Raw genomic sequence first — 21,132 nt, 5'->3', positions numbered from 1 at the left:
CATTCTCCACTCAGCTCCTTCCCTGCCCTCGTTTATTGTACGTCATTAATTAGTTACTTTTATTCCGGTTCAATCAGTAGTTTTGGTTGTCTTTTGTTGCCAAAATGAATCCAGCATTAGTTCTTCAACTCTCGCCTGCCTTGGTACATCTCTGGGTTTGGTACCACCTTTGTCCTGCTCTTCCCTGACACTGATGACCAGTGACAGCATGGTGAGCAGATGAAGGCAGGGTACAGTGATTAAACTGGACAAGATAAAGACATCTGTCAAGCTTAGGACCACTATTTTTGATCATAACATTACAAACTTAATCGGAAAGTTTGAGAGTGGCCTCATTTGCATTTTAACACAATTTCTTGTGGTTATAAAACAGAACTTTGCTGCAGGTACACTTCTCATTGGAGAATTTGTACCAAAACTTTGTGCTATTCAGTGCCAACTTCAATCTGAATTTTAAATACATATCACCTAGAGAAAATTAAATCTCATGAAGACAGACTGGATGCGGATGGTTCACTTGCATTAATGTTAACATTGTGTAAAATTACATCAGCCAGGAATGAAAGTGTCTACAACTCCTTTCCAATTAAGCCCCCTTTACCACGTATTAAGTGCTCAACTTAAGCTGTAGGCAGCCTTGGATAAATTTCAACATAGCTGGATTTCCTTTCATTCTGTTTGTCATACAGTATATTTGACGAAATTATAGATTTTAGTTTTTGGAGGGGGAAAAATAAATGCTTCAGCCACATTCAGACAGTCTTGGTCTATAAGCCGCTTTAAGCCTCACTGAGGGCTTAGTGCTCCCTAATTATTACGGGTGTATGTATAGATTCATCTGACTAAACCCTCTCTCTCTCTCGTTGTATTTACCTTTGATGCAACCATGTGCACTGATCACTTCAAGCGGTCCCCTTAATCCCAAAATGTCGGTTGTTTGTCCAGCATGTTTGCTCCCTAAATACAGCTGTCCTTTTTTAAGTCTTGCAGAATGTGATCAAATGACATTAACTACATGTACATGAAAGGAATTACTGCCTTTTTTTTTTTCTTTTTGGTTCGGGTTGTCTTTAAAATATTTAACCATCAGGGGTGGAATTACTGTAGTGGGTGAGTATTTCTTGTTCTTGAGCAAAACACCATATTTTATGGATGTGAAAGGCACATCCTTTTCAGAATAATCTAAGAATAGTCGGATTTTCCAACTCGATATGCAGTGAGTAGCACCTCTCCTGGGAGTGAATGCAAATCGGATGGATACATTCCCTTGTATCTTTGCAGTCTTGCGGGTGTCATCTATTGAATATTATGTATCAGCTCTCTGCTTGTCTATTTGACACCCAAAACAACAGCAGCGAATGAAAAAGTGACTAGAGGCTTCTGGAGACACTGACAGCTTCCGTCGTTTCAACTTTTGTACATTGTTTGGCAGAGAATGGAGGCTTTTATAGAGACGGCAAGATGTGTCTTAAGTGTTGAATATTTTAAATCAGCAAACAAATTTGACGAACTATTTTGTACAACCAAGTTGGTTGTAGAGGCAGTAAATGTGTAGTTTGTCCTCTTTTTTTTGGGTCTTTTTCTGCGAGACAGATGTTTTGGGGTTGGTTTTTTTTTCACCTCTTGCTGCGTTGAAAAAAGGCTGTCAGATTTCTCTCCTGTGGATTGTTTGCCACAGTCAATACGTAGGGGGCAGCAGTGTAGCACAGACTGTTAGTCGCTGCTGCTAATTGCACTGGAAAGTAGATTATCAGAACAGAGGAGGCAGATGCTTGTGTGGCCCAGGTTGAATAAACATTTGATGTGCTAATATGTGCAACTGTAAAAAAAAAAAAATGTATATGCAACTGATCCATCGTGTTAACATTGACCAGGGAAGGAAAAAGACATCAACATCAGCAGAAAATAAGACTGGAGATATGATCAACATATTTTGACTTTGTTTTCCTTCATGTGGTCTTTTTGAATCCAGTGCTTCAAATACACAATAGTTAGTGAAGGCTTTCCAAACCGAGATACTAGTCAGGGCAGAAGGATGCCATCCTCACACACTCGAGCGCACCTATTCTTAAAGATATAAAGATGAAATAATCTCAGATTTCTATTGTCTTCTATACACTCTTTGTAAAATTTTACCAATTCATTTCATTACACTAACAAGGGACACAAGAAATGATCTGGTTAACAATGCATTCTAATCAATTTAAGCACAAATTAACACCCATAACCAGTTGAAACGATTTCAAAAATACAACAAATCACCTGAACAAGTGTCTGAATAAACAGGTCTACAAGTAAACACAACCAACAGCATATTCCCCTGATGGATAGTATATAAAGACATTTTATACATTACATTTTAGTATTCAGTGCAGTGACAAGCAGTGTTGTCTTAGTTATTTTAGGTATTATTGATAAACCTGGCAGGATCATTTTAAACATTGACAAGAAACCAAGGGAGGCACGGTGGTGCAGTGGTTAGCGCTGTCGCCACACAGCAAGAAGGTTCCGCGTTTGAGCCCTGGCTCGGTCAAGGGGTCTTTCTGTGTGCACAAACCCAAAAAATTCAGTGGAGTTAGTCACAGTTCAGGGGGAAATCTGGAAACCAAGAAAATTAACCTGGCACCCATAACTGCAGCTGAGGAGAGGAAAAAATGAATGCTCAGTGTAAAAAAGACCCCTCAGGCAGGTAGATTTCAAAGTCAGCACAAAATTCCTGATGGAATCATTTCAAATAAATGTCCTTTCAATCCTGGTTGTGAATATTAACTTTGGATAAGTTGTAATTAGATGCGTTTCTTCAGTGTTTCTTCAACCGCAAGTCATTGAAAGAGGTTAAGAATGACTCATCATCTCTCAGGGACATAAATATCATGTTTAAGGGTCTATCAAGGATCGAAAGATGACCTCTACTGTAAGGACGCTTTAGAGTTGGCTCCGCCTCGATGTGAATGGTATAGCCCAAAGAACGACACTGAATGAATGAAAGAATGCAGTATTGACACCAGAATATAGTATAAACATATACATATATATTGTGACTTTTTATGAAGGAAATAGTTCTACTCATCTGCAGAAAAATATGCTCTATCCAACTGCATCTATTTAACCCATCCCCACCATCAAAACATTGCGTTAATTTTTCAGACAGTTTCATGTTTGTAAAGATGCCGCGACAGTCACAAAGCTCTCCAGCGGCCGTGTATCCCGCAGGTTGACGATGAGGACTTGATGTAAGTAATCCAGACGTTGACTGGGAAGAATGTAAAGTTGATAAATGATTTTGTACTGCAATGTCCTCAATGTGACTGATGGAGATTTGGACCTCTATGGGCAACCACGCTGATGAGGGGAGCTCAAGGAAAAGCTCCTGGCATCTGGCACTTGTTTTGCACGCTCTTGTCCTTTATCAAAGAGTGAAAGTTAATTCCCGGCATACGACTGTCTGTCACTCAGCCAAGTTTCTGATGTTTTAAGACACTCATTGAAGGGTCGCTTGATCAGTCGTTTGAATATTCTTGCTGTAGCTGTCCTGCAGTTCTTCAATGCCAAAACTGCTTTTAACAGTCAGCTGGTGGCAAGCTAGTGTGTGAAGGCCTCCTTAAAAACCATGTTATGGACAAGCACCAGCCCCTACATACATCTTGGTGGCATGTCTGGGCTGGGGGGGGGGGGGGGTTCTGGGATGAAAAGGAACATTTTTTATAAAACTGTCAGCTTTAAAATGAAATATAGGCAATACTGGACTACCGAAATCTTTACAGTTTCAGGCCAATTTGGAAGAGTCGCCCCCAAAGAGTTCCTGAGATATCGCATCAGTGAGAATGGACGGATATCCCTTATGAGAGGTGACAGTGACCCTTGACCTGTAACCATCAAAGTCATTCCAGTTTGACCTTGAGTTCCTTTGGACGTATGCCAAATTTGAAGAAATGCCCTCAAGGCGTCCCTGAGATTGTATTTACCAGAATAGGAGGGACACGCTGTACGGACGACATAATACCTTCAGCACAGCGGCATAAAAACACAGTTAATGCAATCTTACAAGAGCAGGAGGCTGCCACAATGTCATCCTCTTGGCTTGTATTTCAGTCGCGTTGCCAAACATCTTGCCTTCATATAAACAGGCAATGAGGTGGTCCTCATAATCGAGGTAACAGGAAAGTTTTGTGTGATTAACACCCTCAGTCTAAAGATAGCTGACACATCTGAGTGCCAAAGGAGGCCTGGAGGACTTCATGGCGAGCCGCCAGTTCTTTACTTCCCTGGCTTACTGACGATAGTTGTTCGTTGGGACTGTAAATGTGCCTCCTCTGGACAAGGAGAGCGGTGCACAGTGACTGAGTCAGCCGGCTCGTACTGTAACCTCTCAAAAACGAACATGAAGACAGAAGACTTTCACGTGAGGGCAGACCAACACTGAAACTTAACTCCATCTTTACTTGGTCAAGGGAATGTTTGGTCTACGGGTATGCAGGAATGGGGCTAAAGTCCATGACATCCAAGTGAGCAGAGAAGCGTAACGAGGAAAAAGGCAGGAATGTACTGACAAAGAGATACAAATGTGGCAGCAACGAAGACTACATGAGGGAGTTTAAATTATGAGATTCAAATAAGGGAGAAGAGCAGGAGAGCCAGGTAGGCAGGAAGCAGAGGAATGTATATGGAGTATATAGAACTACATCTATATCGTATGTCAAGTAAGTAACGAAACATACATGGAAGCAAATCATTTCATATCCCGTCTGCAGATGGTAACTGCAGTGTGTACCTTTTAATTCTCCGCACACAAATTCAACAACCGCGTAAGGTACAGGCGGCAAGAGCTAAAATATGTCATCTAGCGTGTTCATTAAAAACTTGGCTTTCCTTGCACCGAGCTATGCTCAGTCCTGCTTGCTGGAAACAGACTTTTGACAGTTTGGAGGCGGAAACCAATGCAGGCCCCGGCCCTCTCTCTACTTACTTTCATTTTAAAGTAATAAATTACTCTAAATAGGCTTGTTTCTATCTGTGTAGTGTAGTAAGTTGACAATTGCACTACTTTTGTTTTGTTTTCATCCAAATAACCACAGATGTAGGACTCTGCATTTAGAATTAAAGTACACTATTAACACATGCAATGCAAAAGTCACTTCCTGTGGCCATCAGAGAAGAGACACTTGTTGTTCTACATCTGTGAAAGACAGCACAGTGCAATTCAACCATACTATGACTAGCAGCAGGAGTACAAATAACAGGGTAAATGTTATCATGTTTTATTAAAGTTAAGAGGATTGTATCACATTTTTTCAGACTGTATTTAATAATGTTAGAAAATGATAATTTAATAATTGTGATCAATAGGAAACATGGAAAAGTAAACAAGAATAATAAAACAAAAGAGACAGCTCCATATATAATGTTGATTGCAGAGAAGATCAACTAACAGCTGATATCCTCAAGTGATGCTCAATGCTTCCCAGGCCTGGGTAGAGAGGCACTGGAGTCCATTCACCATTCGTCATCCCTCTCATAATCAGACTCCTCGTCCAGGCCCACTGGGCTATTTGGGGCTACGACAACCTCGTATCCAGCTTGTCTTTGTCTTGAGAGCTGTCGGATATCATGAAGACCTCATTCATGACGGCAAACTGTAACTCTTCTCACTGACCTTGTTCACCAGCATCTTGGGCAAAAGCTTAATGCTGTGCATGTCTTGAAGGCTGTTCTGGGTCCTGATCCCTAGGCAAGACTGTAACGTGCCATTGCCTGACTGTGCCATGTCATGGATCCTCATGAAGCTGGGTCGTTGTCTCAAAAAGCTGAAATTCACACTGCAAAACACTGTTTTCTCCTTCTCCAGCTTTCACGTTGACCTCCTCCAAGGTGAAAGTCTTGTCTGTGGCTTCTGGTGGGCGCTGCTGCAGACGCCTTCAGAGAGGGTTCTGAGGCAGGGGCAGCTGAAACTCCTTTATTAGACACATTCTACCAAAACTATGATTGATGGTCTAAACTGTTTGACGCATTTTCAGAGTTCAAGGTAGAAAAGTCCAAAGACAATTGTTAGTGTCCTCTGACAGTGGCAAAATATCAAGTATTTGTGAATTGACACAAGCTTCATCATCCTCATTCCAATGTCCCAGTGCCAATGTCAGGGGGAATGGACGAGGGAGGAGGGGCTCAATCACAGGAGCACCGCCCACTTTTTCCCACCAAAGTGACGTTTTCACAGTGGTGGTGGTTCCACAACTGGGGTCGGACTCTGAATGGGATTTTGAGGGTGGCACCTGAAGTCCTGCAGGACAGACAAATCTGTAGAAATCCACAGGGTCTTGACTGGAGATGCCTGGACTTGGTGCCTGTCCCTCGTCTTTAGTGTGTTCCTCATTTTCACGTTTCGGTGACTTGGTCATGTTGACTGAGTCGCTCGTGCTATGAGGTGAGAGAGGGAATGCTGAGGTGCGAGCCTTTTTTGCTGGGGGATAATAAGATTCAGCTTCTTTGTCTGAAGCTTCCATGTGCTCCCGAGTCCTCTTCCTGCCCCGAGGTCTGTTGGTTTCCTTGTTGGTGTATAATTCTTCATCAAATGTACATCTTGCCCGCTTCGCAGGACGATAATAACTTTCGGCTTCGTCATCTGAAGCCTCGAACTCTGCCCTGGTTCTTTTCCTGCTTGCCTTGTCCATGTTGTTTTAAGGGTTACTGACTTTGATTTTGATTAAAATATTTCTCAAAATCAAAGCCAGAACTCTGTAATTATAAAGATCAAAGTAGAAATCTCCCAAATCAGAGTTAGATTTGTCAAAGGCCCATGACACCACACAATACAGGGCCCCCCAATCTTCAGCAAAAATGGCACTCTGCATTCGCCAGGTGTCGCTAGGGAAGAAACTCTTACGTACATTGTGTTGCTGTGATTCAGATCAGGACAACACAGGGCAATTTTGATGTTTGTTATGTCTGACATACCTCCTGTAACCACTAGGTGGTGCTGTGACTCAGGGTGAGGGGGGGGTTTGTCCGACTCAGGGTTTGAATGTTTGGAACAGTTCGGTCATGGGATTGGTTCAGAGGCGGTCACATGTTTTATGGGCGCCATGTTCGCTATTATTAACCAATATTTATCCAATGACACACATAGCAAAGCAAGTATCAGAGATCATTTTTCAACTTGAATAAATTAGCAACAGTCAACTTCCACAAATAATCAAAAATGCCAAACTGTGCAGGTTATGGCTGCACAGCAAGAACGGGGCAGAAACAAATGCATCGTTTTGCCCGCGACAAAAAAACAGAATGACTTTTGTGAAGAATTTACATTTGAAAAACAAAGTCATATCATCATTTATTCATATCATGCTGTCAAAACTCCGAACACCGCTCTAGAAATGAAAGATGAATGAGGTTTACCAAGACTTGATAGCCTTATGCTTGTGAGCTAGTTATCGAAACTAAATGCTTAGAAAATTATTGTTACACTGGATGTTAGAGATCGTTGTTGGAATGATTTATCTGCCCTTGTAAGTAGGCTGCAATATGGCTGTAAAAAAATCTTGCTCTGTTTGTATATTCCACTGGCTGAGAATAGCATTGTACTTTTTCCTTGAAAAACAATCACAACCTGCACTGTCTTGAATTTATAAATTTGAATGCATTATCATTTGATACAACTGCATGGTTTTCTTGGGAGGATTAGCCGATGTAGATATTTTTCAATCGGAATCACATATTGTCTTGGGAGGGTTTATGCGGGTTAATAATGATCATACTAATGATAATACTAACAGTAAGTAACAGTATGTCTAAGACTAGGTTATTCTGAACTATATGTCCTTTTTTGACGATGGATGAACACAGGAGACGAAGGAAAAGTTAAACAGCTTTGTGATTAATTGAGCGGTTTGGCTGCAATTCATTTTACAGGCTGATTTAAGATATTTAAGGTACATGCTGGGTTATTTAAGTGAGGGCCTTTTACATCATGAGACACTGACAAGAGTCCTACATCAACATAGCATATCTGCCCCATAGAGTTACAAATTGTAGAATCATCTGGTGTTGGTAGCAAACATGGCACCCATGCTTTGAGTTGACGGAACTCTCTCTCTGTACGGCTCTGGGGTCAGTGTGGTCAGTGTGAAATGAAATCATTCCAACCATGTGGGAAGGAAAAACTGTAAAAGATTTTCAGTTTTGGCAGCAAATCATCAAAAGGGGTCAGCCTACACATCGACACAGTCTAAAAAGCATCGCAGTTGTATGGTGCTCAGGGGTTTAGTATACATTGTTCACAGAATAAGATAAAGCACCCAGGAGGAGTTCTTTAAAGTCAAGAGGAAATTCAAAATGGCGGACTTCCTGTTTGGGTTGAGGGTCACGTCACCAGTGCACCTTTTGAAGGTCTTGTTATTAGGGCCCAACCAATTAATCAGCTAATTATGGCCATTAGAGCATCATCGGCGTCAATCATTTTTATACATAATTTTTAGAAATAAAATGATAAGAAATAAGAAATGATCTCCTTGTGTATCAGTAGAGGGCGCTCTGACTTCTCATGTCACGCCCCACAGCAACCCCACAGAGTGAGAGTGAAGTAGCGTACGGTACAAAAAAAGTCATCAGCGCATGCGTACCATAACCGAGCAGTTTGCCTCAATGGTAAGTTTATGATTACTAGTTTGTGAGATAAAAGATAAATTAATAAGTTTCCGATTTCCCATGACGTGCCTCGCTGTGTTTGCCTCGCTTCACTGACATTATCAGTCGAGCGGGACATGATTTGTTAGCAAGCTAAAAAAGTTAAGATAACCTAGCTTAAAAATTCGCTAGCTTGCTAAACTAACCGAGTCAGTCACGGCACCGTGAATGATGAAACGGTAAGGTTCCAGTACTTCAGAGTAATGTTGCCTTACTCAGGCAGCTGCATGGTACCAGGCTACATAAGACCGGACGATAACGCTTCGTCGCCGTGCAAAAAGCGTTTGGGGCTGCTTTTATTTTCAGCCGCGCGGAAAAAGCGTTTCTGGTCGAAGTTACAACTTCATGGAGGTGAGAAAATGTGAACGCACTTTGAGGGAACATCCGAGAGGCGCATTTCGAGGGACCTCTTTATGTATAGTGAGATGATCATGAGTGTTGCCCTTCAATTTAAATCTTTGTTGCAAGTGTTGGGAACTATATTGAAGTCATCGAAAGCTGGCATTTTGTCATCGTCATTTCAAAAATGTAAAAAAAAAAAAAAATCTTAATCGGGCAATACATTGGTTATCGGAATGTTTTATTCCCGTTATTGTGTGTGTGTATGTGTGTATATGTGTATGTGTATATATATATAATTTCAACAAACTCCATTATCCACAACTCTTGTCTGGCTCAGCAAAGTTTCCAAATCGTTCTCATTTGACAACATCACGTGATACAATATGGCGGTGTCAACATGAAGTGGAACAGTAAAGACAGGAAAGGAAAGACAGTAAAGCTTCTGAGAGGGATCGATTCACTCTGGACCCAGACTGAAAGCTACGTAGCGGTCGGCTTCTGGAGCTTTTGGCAGTGAGTAAATTGGTAATTTTATTGTGAAATAGAGCTGTAATGAATGACAGTATAGGATGAAGACTTGGTGACGCGTCACTGGACACAGAAACTGTAATTTTACTCACAAAATTTTACTGCATAAAAGTAATTGAGCACTGTGATTTGCAGGCGGTATTGTAACACTGAAATAATGCCATTTTTGATGAATGGGTTTTGGTGTAGCAAAGGAGTGTTTAGGAATGTTGCAAAAAGAAATTTACAGCAGTTTTAGAGTTTTTCTCCAGACAGTTTGAGATATTGCATGATACATGCAGTCTTACTGTGAATCAATGGTCGAAAATGGGTCTAAAAGGTTTCCACATCAAACCCACAGACCAACATGCAAGCCAGAATAACATTGATAAAAGACACTTTCATGAGGAGCTTTTAAAAAAAAAATCGAACAACAGATGATAATGAGTTTTTAGGTACACGAGCATGAGCTATTGGTCACAAAACAATTCCAGAACAACTGACGGACATCTAAAGTAGGGCTCAGTTCCTCACATGTCTGTGGTGAATCATTAGAGTGCCAGTTGTAGATCATAGCTCTATGTTTCCAATAAAATAACAGGCGGCAAAACTCTGCAATTTAGCACAGTATCGTCACACCTGGAAATCGGTGCCATTGTAGGGTGCACATACACTCCACTGCTATTCACACTTGTAATATGAGTAATCACGGGGGCATCAGAGAGCTGTGGGTGAAGAGGAGCACGGTCACTCCCCGTCAGGGTGGAGTGGTCACTACAAAACTTTCTCTCACTGCTCAAACAAACAAATATAAAAAGATAGAGCAGTGTTGTAAAAAGAAGCAGTTCTGATTGCTTTGTTGTTTTTTTCAGAGCAAGAGAAAAACGAGCCGTAAACATCCCTTTATTGTTTTTGTTGCTCTGATATATCTGAGTCGGATGAAATCATGAATCACATTGTTCTGCCTCTGAAAAAAGTGTGAGCCATCTGTCTTTAATTAATATGCCCATCTAAGAGTTTTCATCCGTTAATCAATCATTGTATTAGCTTCCAAGTTTCATTACATAAACAAGCTTCTTCATCACATTCAGCCCAGCTAGAAACAGAGATGGCTGCTCTGTGGATGATAAATCTCTATCTTTGCTGCTGACAAATGAAGTTTTAACTATAAAATGAGTTCAAGAGCAAAGGTTAAAAGCAAATTTAGTTCCCGACTCTAAAAGAGGCAGGGATACTCCATTGCTGTCGCGTTAAAAGCCTCCTTTTTCACATTTACAAGTAAGTTCTTTGTCAGACAACCACACAAGAACCTTGAAAAAGAAGCCTTACTGGTTGATTCATGCTCATTCCTTGATAAAGCTACAAATGATGAGTTTCTCCTTGAACATTGATCTGTTTCATGAAGATCTAGCAAGACCTTCAACCCGAAGCTGTATCACGCACTTCCTGGTTGAGCTACATGGAGACGCTTTCCTCCACACTGGAACAAGGCTCTTGTTGTATGGGGGAGGGAGGGGGACCTGTCAGACGAATAGAAGGACTTTACATGTCAGTCCGTCAAATTATAGACTTATGATGGGGGTGTTTTGCCTGTGACGGACATGCAGACCCCTCATGAAGGATCATCAAGACCTCCTTGCACATTCCCAGTGAAAGAATTTGAATCTCAAATGCAGCCAGTCAGTATTTAAACAATATTTGCATAATTATCTTGACACTGAAAGCAGAAAGTCTGCATTCTTTCATCTACAATGAAAGATGGCGAGGACAGAAACCGATGATATAACTAACTGTGAAACAAAAGACGAACTCTGAAAGGAAACATCCTTGTGTTTTCTCCGCAATCTTTACTTGAAACAGCTGTCTCTTCCTGTCAGACATGTTTCAAAGACTGCGAGGCTTGCTTTGATATCAGGCACCCTGGACCAGCAGGTAGAAACTTTAAATACACATATCATGTTTGATATTGTGATTTTAATACTTTTTATCGATTTTTTTTTCCCCTTTTTATTTTCCAAAATGACATAAACCTATAGCCAGTTCTCCATGTCAGCCTCAGGCCAATGTATCAAAATAAATAGGCAAGACTATATGGAATATTGAGCCTTGGTCATGACATGTCGGTACTCACAAATTTATTTGAACACACAACAGGATCTTTTTAAACCCCCAATGTCGACTTGGACAGGAAGAGTTGGAGCTCGCGTTTGGATGGATGTCATATCTCAATATTTTCAGTTATTTCTTCTTCTTGATGAAAATCTGTTTCAATAGGAGCAACAGATCTAAAAACGACATGGCCTTTTTTTTTTTTTAAACAGAAGTCCTTTCACTACCTTTCTTGTTGTGTTTGCCAAACTCTCTGAGGGTCAGCCTGAGCTATCTTAGCACTTCCTCCCAGTGTGAAGGAGCAGCAGTGATATCAGAGTCCTTCTGGATCACTGGGTCTCTGTCACGCACGGTGAAGCCATAAATTCTGGGTCGTGTATCCAGAATCTGATTCTTTCGGTCACCAGGCAGAAACGTTATCACAGGGCTAGATGGAAGATCGATCCACAAAAAAAAAAAAAAAAATTAAAGAAACTTTAAACTACCACGCACAATATCAATATCAGGGGTCATGCTTGTTGGCCCTGTTAGTCCCTGACATGTCTAAACTCTACAATATTTATTAGTATAATGACTCATAACAGCACTTTTAATAGAAATGAATAGGAGTGTAAAAAATATCATTCCTCTCTTAGACAATATTACACAATGTAGGAAATTGATCATGGATTGTCTGACTGTAAATACAATATAATTAAATATCAGAACTAAGTGATATAATTTGTCCCAGCCTTAATCTCTCTCTCTCTCTCTTTCTCTCCATATATGTATACAATGTGTGTGTATGAATATGTATATATACATGCATATATTTATGTTTAATATTCACGATGTCGGGCTGCACGGTGGTGCAGTGGTCAGCACTGTGGCCTCACAGCAAGAAGGTTCCGGGTTTGAGTCCTGGCTTGGGCACGGAATCTTTCTGTGTGGAGTCTCCATGTTCTCCCCGTGTCTGTGTGGGTTCTCTCTGGTACTCCGGCTTCTTCCCACAGTCCAAAAACATGCAATTGGGGACGAGGCTGATTGATACTCTAAATTGACCGTAGGTGTGACTGTGAGTGTGAATGGTTGTTCGTCTCTCTATGTTGGCCCTGTGATGGACTGGCGACCTGTACAGGGTGAACCCCGCCTCTCGCCCGTTGAGGCTGGGATAGGCTCCAGCCCCCCCGCGACCCTTAATGTGTAGGAATAAGCGGAAGATGACGATGGATGGATGGATTTACGATGTCGATCATCATGGCCTTAGACATGCATTCTTTTTAATGGCCAGCAGGGGGTGACGTAAAAAATACTTGATCGAATGGAAATCTGAAAAAAAACAAAAGATTTATTCATCAGTGTAGTCACTTGTGTCAAGTCTTTTTCAACACAGCAGGATATACTTTTTTTTTTTTTTAATTTACACTAAGATAGGCAGTTTGACAAGGGTTACCACTTGTGATTGCACTCAGCTACCATGGTCTTATTCAAATAAGATCGCTTCCAAAATTGAAAGCAGGCAACCGTCAAAATACCAAAATTTAAAGCTTCACAACTGTACCTCCCAAACCAGTGGGGTGACATCATGGTGGCTACAAACATCAACTTATATGAATGAACAAACATATTGTAAGTATTTGCGTATCTTCCCAGGCTTGCTGGCTAATCAGCAACATTCCAACCTGTAAAACGAACCATATCTGATTAAAAATACCAATGTTTTCAAAGCAGTATTTTAACACACACACAGTGTCCATTTCTTTCTTTTAGTGAAAACAAGTGCTTTTTGGAAACATTTAACAAGATTAATGGGTGAGTGCCACACAACTCCCTCAGCCTTGACTACCAGTTTGATACTCCGAAAGAGACCATTTCTATGTAAATGCAATGTTTACACGCATGGGAGAAGTCTATTATCTATTATTTGTGAAAATGTTGGGCGCACAGTTCTTCCTGAGGATTCACAGTTCTATTGCTCAAAGCATTTTCTTTCTTGTTTTCCTTTTTCAGTGCCCACCCACAGGAAAAAAATAATAGTGTAAATGTCCTTGCGCCTGATTAAACACAAAATACTTGATGTCCATGTTTGTGTATCCAGGGAAATATCTCCCTAGTGTCACCCAGAGCACTCCCTCCAAAATGGACCTTTTTTTTCTACTTGAAAGCATTGATTTGGAGCTGGAAAGATTGGGCCCTTGTGTCTCCACTCTGGTGACGTGTGTCAGGGGGTCAGTCGTGTTTTGTAGAGCATGAAGGTACACATAGGAAACAACGCGTCCATAGCAGGAGAACAAAGTGACACACTGTTAGAAAATACTGTTCCAAAACATTTTTTTTGAGGTTGTATAAAAAGTGCAATGAAGCACCTCTGAGGCCTCAAGTATTGAGAGGGTGTTTGAGTTAAAGGCCTTCCAACACTCGAGATTTCTCTTTAGCGATGTTTTCAATGCAGTTGTCTTGTGTGCAGGATTACTATGCCGCGCTCCCCCCCCCCCCAAAAAAAAAGAGTGCCAGAATTTAACCAACCTTGCTGGAGGATCGTAACATGGGACTGGCAAGAGTTTTTGGACTGGTCTGGTTTAACAGACAACATTCTGTTCGTCCGAGGTGGCCATTTAGGAATTATGTGCTGTACCCTTCAGTTGTCTCGTGTTTGAATACGTCACCACAGTGTGGACAGCAGTTTTTCTGAATGATGGATCTTCAAAAATTGTTTCATGTTATCGTCTTGAAATAAATTTTAGCTGTAAAATTTAGACTGACAACTGAAAGGAGACTGTCCAAAATGTTAGCGAATGTTATAGCTGAAGCGATGTTTTTTTTCTTCAAAGGACCCGCTTTTGAGTGGGCTGTCAATTCAATCATTTGCAGCAACAGTGGGAAGGCAGAAAGAGAGAGAGAGAGAGAGAGAGAGGTGAAAAGGTCCTGTTAGGATTTGATGCCAGGGCAGCCAGGGTTCATAATCACCACTCCGTCTGTGAGCAGAAAGCTGTTATCATTGATAGTACCATGAACCATCCAGAACGTACAGCAGAGCCATGAGCTTGGTGTCACAAGTCTGATGCTTCACAAGCTGCCCTCGCATGATAAGAGATTTGCTCTTCCTCTCACCGAGAGGTTGGGAACGGAGCAGAGTGGTGGAGAAAGCACATTGTGCTGTGGGGGGGGTGATACGTCATCAAAGACTGTTACATAAACAGCTAAGTTACCTATAGCGTTGCATTTATATGAGCTCATAATCTATATGTTTATTCTTAAACCTGGAAGCCTCATCTGACTGCTGACATTTCCTCATGTATTCCTTGTTAAAAGCATGTAACTGTAAACTCTTTAATGTTCTGCAGAATAAATAGTGCGGAACAATCTGTTTTATTGTCTCAACCGTAGGCCACTCTGTTGTTACTGCGATGGCGGTGAAATCAGTGAATACATGGTGTTTGGATGTCACATGGGGAACAAGGGGCCGTATTTTAGGGTTCTGGTGTAGCCTGCGGACAGTCGTACCAAGACTTCCTTGTTCTGTCCGCCACTCATTGTTTACAGACCGTAGAGCAACTTGAGATGAATAAGAGCAGATTTTTTTTCCCAAAAAGCAGCCAGGTTACTCTAAATTAACAGTTTGAAACCACTACATCGTCAGACTTCAGCCTTTTTCAGACCTTGAATTTCGGCTGGTGCATTCTGTCTCTTTTGCACACCACACAGATGCAGCCAAGGCCCTCTCAAATGCGAACGGTTATAGATACTGAAACAGAAACTTAAAGCTTCTCTTTCCCGACATTTTCTCCCTTTCCCAAAGATTCTTTATTTAGATTCAGAATCTTTTTGTAGGATAAGATGTCACACAACCCCACTCGATACAAATGACTCGATTCAGTGCTGCAATTTGATTCATTTAGTGTACAGTGTTTTGTTTTGGATTCTTACCACTGCCACCTTATCACAAGGAAGAACCACAATGGACGTTTCTCTTTCAGTGAGACGCCACTAATAGCAGGGGTGGCAGCTATGTGACCACCACTTGAGATCATTTGACAGTGCAGCCTTCCTTTTAACAACAATTAACAGCATTCGACTCCAAGAAAGTCTCTTGACAAGAGCGAAAAAGTGTGTGTGATGTCAAGGTTTGATTATTCTATTTAAAATTGTCCAAAAAGCAAAAAAAAAAAAATCAAAACTCAACTATAGAGTTCATTTAACCAGTACAGGCCAGATGGGACTGTGACAGAGAAGCGAGAATCAGGGGATGACGTTCAGGAACCGGCTCAGTCTTGATTTGAACCCATGTTGATGTGCGGTACTGGGTGAGCTATATGTGGCACTGTGACAGAGAAGGTATTTTCTATTATAACCAGACAAACTATTTTGAAGTGCTACAGAATACTCGAACATTGGTGCTGTTCCCATTAGGAGCCAAAATTCGCTCTTCAAAAATAACTGATGTTTGCAAATCTGGAGGTCATATGAGTGGTTATGCCAAAGGTCCTGTCCCTGCAGGGTCTTCTCATTTGGCTGTGATTGAGAAATAGACACAGGAAGAGAAACCCCGAACCATCTCTCTCTCTCTGTCTCTCTCTCTCTCTGTCTCTGTCTCTGTCTCTGTCTGTCTATGACTAATCTATGACTAAGATGCTCTGGTTGCACAGTTGCACATAATCCTGTCCTGTATTGTCTGATCACTGGTGTAATTTGATGTTGCAGGCGTCCTCTACTGAATGAACACCTTCAGCTGTTAGACCGCAGTTTGGTCTTTGTGGTCAGGACACATGTCTACTCTGCCTTCTCTCACTAGTGCCGAGCCTGTTTGGTGTTGTACACACTGTCACACACACCATCTGTTACCTGCAACACTCCTGGCTTGGACAAACATGGTTATGAGTAGGTAATGGTGCAGACAAATCTTATGACCTTGACATTGTCTCCTCTGTGTGATCAACAGAGAGCGAGATTGATGAGAGTTGGTACCAGACCTTTTTGATTTTGTGTGTGTGTGAGAAGAGCAGAATCTCACGTTGCCTGGAAACATGTTTGTGTGTGCGTCTGATGAAAGATGGAGTATTTCGCCCTCGTATCTTATTCAACCTCAGAGATAATCACCTCACTCGGTACATTTTTTAACCTCATGCTGGAAACCAAATGCCATTATGACTTCTACATGCTCTACACCCTGAATCGCTACATTTAAATGCAATTTTCATTCCCTCATCGATACATTGTGGTACACGAGTGATACTCGCAGTCAGGGGATGAGTACATTTGTGTCTTTTTGGCTTATTTGTGCAAAGGTTCATCTCTGACTTTCTTTAGGAGAGCTTCAAAATGGGTTTTATTTACCTCTTTACAGCCTTTTATTTGTGTGATTTTAGTTTGGAATGAAATATTTTTCCGACAAAATCAGTGATACAAGATAGATTAGTTTGTATCATCTCAACTCCAGATCATTTTGGAATTAATAAGAATGCACTCAAGGGACTGGTGCATCATTTATTCTGAAATTTGGCCTTTGTGTAGTTTGGATATTTGACTGTGTATTGAAGAAATGAATGCTAGGAGTTGTCTCAACAGAGCCCATTCAGGTGCAGCCTGACCGAGAACTCAGTTTCACCGATATTCTTTACTAAATTTACGAAACTGAATTTTAAAATGTAACATTTCCGTCCTATGCTGTATATTTGCCTTCTTGACTGATTTTACAACTTCGTACTCCCTAATATCTGTATTGATGTCGCCTGTATCCTTCAAGCCCTATACACTTATATACTTGGTTTGGTAGTCAGGTTTGTAATGGTGATGCTGAATATTAAAAAAAAGCCCAGTGCACCTGTGCATGTCTATTTTTTTTTTCTTTTTGCTCTCAATCAAGATATGAGGTTGATTGATGCATATTATCAACATAAGAGCTTTAATGGATAGCAGCATTGCTGTGTATGAAGTCACTGGTGTAATTAGCACAACATGTTTTTGAAGTTTCCTTCTCAGACCATTAAAGTTCACCTTGATGATGGAATATGTGAGGTGATTCACCCCCCTCCCCCTCCACACACACGCACACACACACACACACACACACACACCTCGCCTTTGCACCTCTGAGAAAACATGACAGCAGTAAAGCAGCGTTGGCTCTGCATAAATCTGAAACCAATTAGGGACAAACTACTTAAAATCCTTAAATGAGTTTCTTTTCAAGCACAGAACTCTGTTTTCTGTTGCTGCCACCCCCCCCCCCGCTAAAAATACCACTTATGTATTCCTGTTCTACTTAAGTTCTAGTAAAAGGCGTGCTCTATTGAGGCATAACTAAAAAGCTATTGAGAGGGAAGAGGTGTCCACAACACCATGAACTGAGCTGTTGCCATAAGAACAATCTAACAGGAAAATGCTATTGAACACATCATCCTCTGATGGATGAGATCTATCCAATTTGAGCGATTGTGTTCACTTTACACCCCCTTCACGCAGACGCGGTTTAGCCATTGTCCACAATTATTATTCGATCTACTGCTATGAACACAGTGCCAAAAACTGTTTAATTTCAGCTCGCGGGTCAATAGCGGCTGATACAGCCCATCTCATTCTCGTTTCATGGTGAGGCTGCATTTATAATGCTATTGACAGTATTGAGCAGTATTGACGACAGGGCAGGAAAAGCACCTCGGGCGGTGGGCTGGACTGAAGTGCCATTTCTTTATAGCCGCGCACCTTTGTATTAGCTTTTTCTACCAATAAATTAAATCACCGGTTTGAAAAAAACAGAGTGCTTTGTTTATTTTGCTTGCGATGTGACAGGGTGATGCAGACCTCTCACTGAAATGAAAGTGTTTAGAGAAAAGAAGATACCAGACAATAACATCAGCTCTGTGGGACGGGAGAGACAAAGGAGGACGGGTTTGTTCAGTTGGATCGAGTGACACATCTACTGTATCGCTTATGTTGGTCCAGAGCTCCAGTCACACTGTTGCACATCATTAGCTCAGGGATGATTTTTTTCTTCTTCTTGGTTTTTTTTTTTTTTTTTTTTTTTTTGGTCTCCTCATAATTGGATTGCCATGTTGTACTGATTAAACCTGGCAGACTGTCCCTGTGGGGACAATGTCTTATTTCAGGACAACTGGACTGATGTTGCATGTTAATAAGGTGGTTTGAACAGATGGGAAAATGCAATATTAAAAGAAATGTAATTCAATAATGTACAGTAGTTTACAGTTAAGGGTTACAACGTGATACCGGCATGTCAGATAACGGTATTTTATATACCGTAGAATGTCTGGTGGCCGATATTTATTTATCGTCCCGGTTTTGCTCAGGTTTCTTAATGATCATCAATGATGAAGATATGACAAGTAAGTATATCATTTATAGGCTTTTTCACGTTATGTAAGTAAATAAAACTTTTTTTTTTTCAAATCTCCAACATTTCCATCGTCAAGAGACTAAAAACTCCTAATCATAATTCATGCATTTGAATTAATCAAAGATATCAATTTAGGCTCCGGTAGGCTTTTAAAATGTCTAAATTCATTACATTTGAATGCAGTTGGATCAGCATATGAATAAATTAATAGATGAACTTTACAGGTCGAATTCGATGAGCCAAACAAACAAACCAAAAAAAAAAAGAGCCAAATATTAGAGAAGCTCAGGCCCCGGTTATAGAATAACAACATGGCTTGACTTCGTCTGTTTGTGTTTTCAAAACCACGCTGTCATCTTCTAGGGGGCGGCATGGCTTGGAGACAGAGTGACCGTCCAGCAACCGAAGGGTCGCTGGTTCGATCCTCACTTCCCCAGGTGACCATGTCGAAGCATCCTTGAGAACTAAATTATAATTTTAATACTAAATTAGTAATTAATTTTGACAACCCTATTGTTCTTGTTGTTGTTTTTTAGTCAAGTTTATGCAGACATCAGCAACTACTGGCTCTCAACCAAATTAGTTGAAAAATCCAGACCAACACAATGAGCAGTGCAGGCAAGTAGCCTCAAACAAAACCTGCAACTGACCATCGAATTAGTTCAGTTGACCCCCCCCCCCCGGAATAAAACCACCCACAAAAATAAATAAATAAGAGGACACGAGCACTTGAGTGTGATTCTAGCAGGTCCTGGTGTGAGCTGAATATGGCGTTCAGACTAATTGCGTGTGTGTGTGTGTGTGTGTGTGTAAGTGAGTGAGTGGGGAGGAGGGGCTCCACTGTGACTGTGCTGCGCCGTACAGGCAGCGGACTCACCTCTGGCTGTATCCCAGCTCCACCTTCCTCCGTCCCTCAACTTGAACCGCATGGGCGATGGAGATGCTTCCCTGACTGCTGTTGGACCCGGTAAAGTACCGGTAAAGAAAGAAATGCGTCCGGACGGGTACTGGTGGAGTGTCTTGGGCGTCGGTGATGTTTGCAATTGGTGACTGCAGAAATATCCGGCGTGTCGGCAGACCACTGCTGCTTACTGGTGCGCTCTTGGAGAGGAAGGGGGAATGTGTTGGCTAATCGGCTGAAATGTTCATTGTTTTTAGTTCACTAACTTGAAACAGATTTTCACAAAGTCTCACAAGTGAAGACAGGATTGATTATTTAATTTATTAGGGCTTCTTTTTTTTTTTTTTTTTTTTTTTCGCTCGAGGAGGAATTCATGCGCCGATAGCTGAGGGGGCCAATATGCCAGAATGGGTCCTCTACACTATTTATTTCTCTGTGGACTTTTGTGCACCAAAACCGAAGGTAAGTCCTTTTATGTATTACTGAAATGATAAAATATTTCAAATAAGCCTATATATATTTATATATTTAGATATATATTAAAAAAAAAACACTCTAGAAGCTAGCTGAAGCTATTCGACCCGTGGTTTTGTTCGCTCAAGTGTTTCAGTAAGATACAGAATACGGTTTCTCTCATTGTGTACAGCGCAAATGTTCCTTTTGAATGTAAATGTTGAAATTAAGTCGTGTTTCTTAGATGTCAGCGTGCCAGGTCAGCTATTAAATCGCTAAGGGAGACTAAAGTTGCTCATTTATTCATGAAGCCTGCCCTAAATTGAAGACATTAGAATACAACCCGACTGCTTTTGGAAAATGAGACAAATTCGCAAAGATGTGGTTTGGAATACGTCTCTGACAGAAGAAAAAGTTCAAGCGAAATTCCAGTTCTTTTTTTTTTTCTTTCTAAGAAATCATCTCACAGCAAGAAGTGTTTCAAATCTGTTTGATTTCACACCCTTGAATGTTGTGCTCATCCGTGTGACCTACTGCCCAGACACATGATGGAGTCCTGTACTAGAGATGTCTGATGTGCTGTGGGGAAGATGCTTACTCATAGAGTCTGAAATGCTCCCCTGAGTGTCTACAGGTTACCCATCTCACGTCCTTCCGTGCATATGGAAACATTTAGCGTGCCAGATAGACAGATAAATAAATATTCCTCCGAGTGTTGCTTTTTGTTTCTTCTTCTTCTTCTTCTTCTTCTTCTTCTTCTTCTTCTTCTTCTTCTTCTTCTTCTTCTTCTTCTTCTTCTTCTTCTTCT

General features: G+C 41.1%; 1 protein-coding gene across 5 annotated transcripts in view; it reads left to right on the top strand.

Moving 5' to 3' along the window:
• Window positions 1-8,540: 8,540 nt before the first annotated feature.
• LOC147248940 (roundabout homolog 2-like) overlaps window positions 8,541-21,132 on the top strand; it is a 98,532-nt gene continuing 85,940 nt past the window's right edge. For 2 of the 5 annotated variants that reach the window (XM_086225929.1, XM_086225926.1), the window contains exon 1: window positions 19,809-20,333. In XM_086225929.1, coding sequence (XP_086082055.1) covers window positions 20,279-20,333 — 55 coding nt within the window. In that variant the 5' untranslated portion in view covers window positions 19,809-20,278. Of the gene's footprint in view, window positions 8,641-8,841; window positions 8,859-19,808; window positions 20,334-21,132 lie in introns of those variants that run through there. The other 3 variants (XM_086225927.1, XM_086225930.1, XM_086225928.1) reach the window with 3 other exon arrangements.

Source organism: Aulostomus chinensis, chromosome 15 (genome assembly GCF_037954235.1).
Source record: "Aulostomus chinensis isolate RoL2024-O1b breed Wild chromosome 15, RoL_Achi_v1.0, whole genome shotgun sequence".
In the NCBI taxonomy this organism is placed as follows: domain Eukaryota; kingdom Metazoa; phylum Chordata; class Actinopteri; order Syngnathiformes; family Aulostomidae; genus Aulostomus; species Aulostomus chinensis.
Note: the sequence above shows the minus strand (reverse complement) of the source record. Positions and strands in the feature narration are given on the sequence as shown.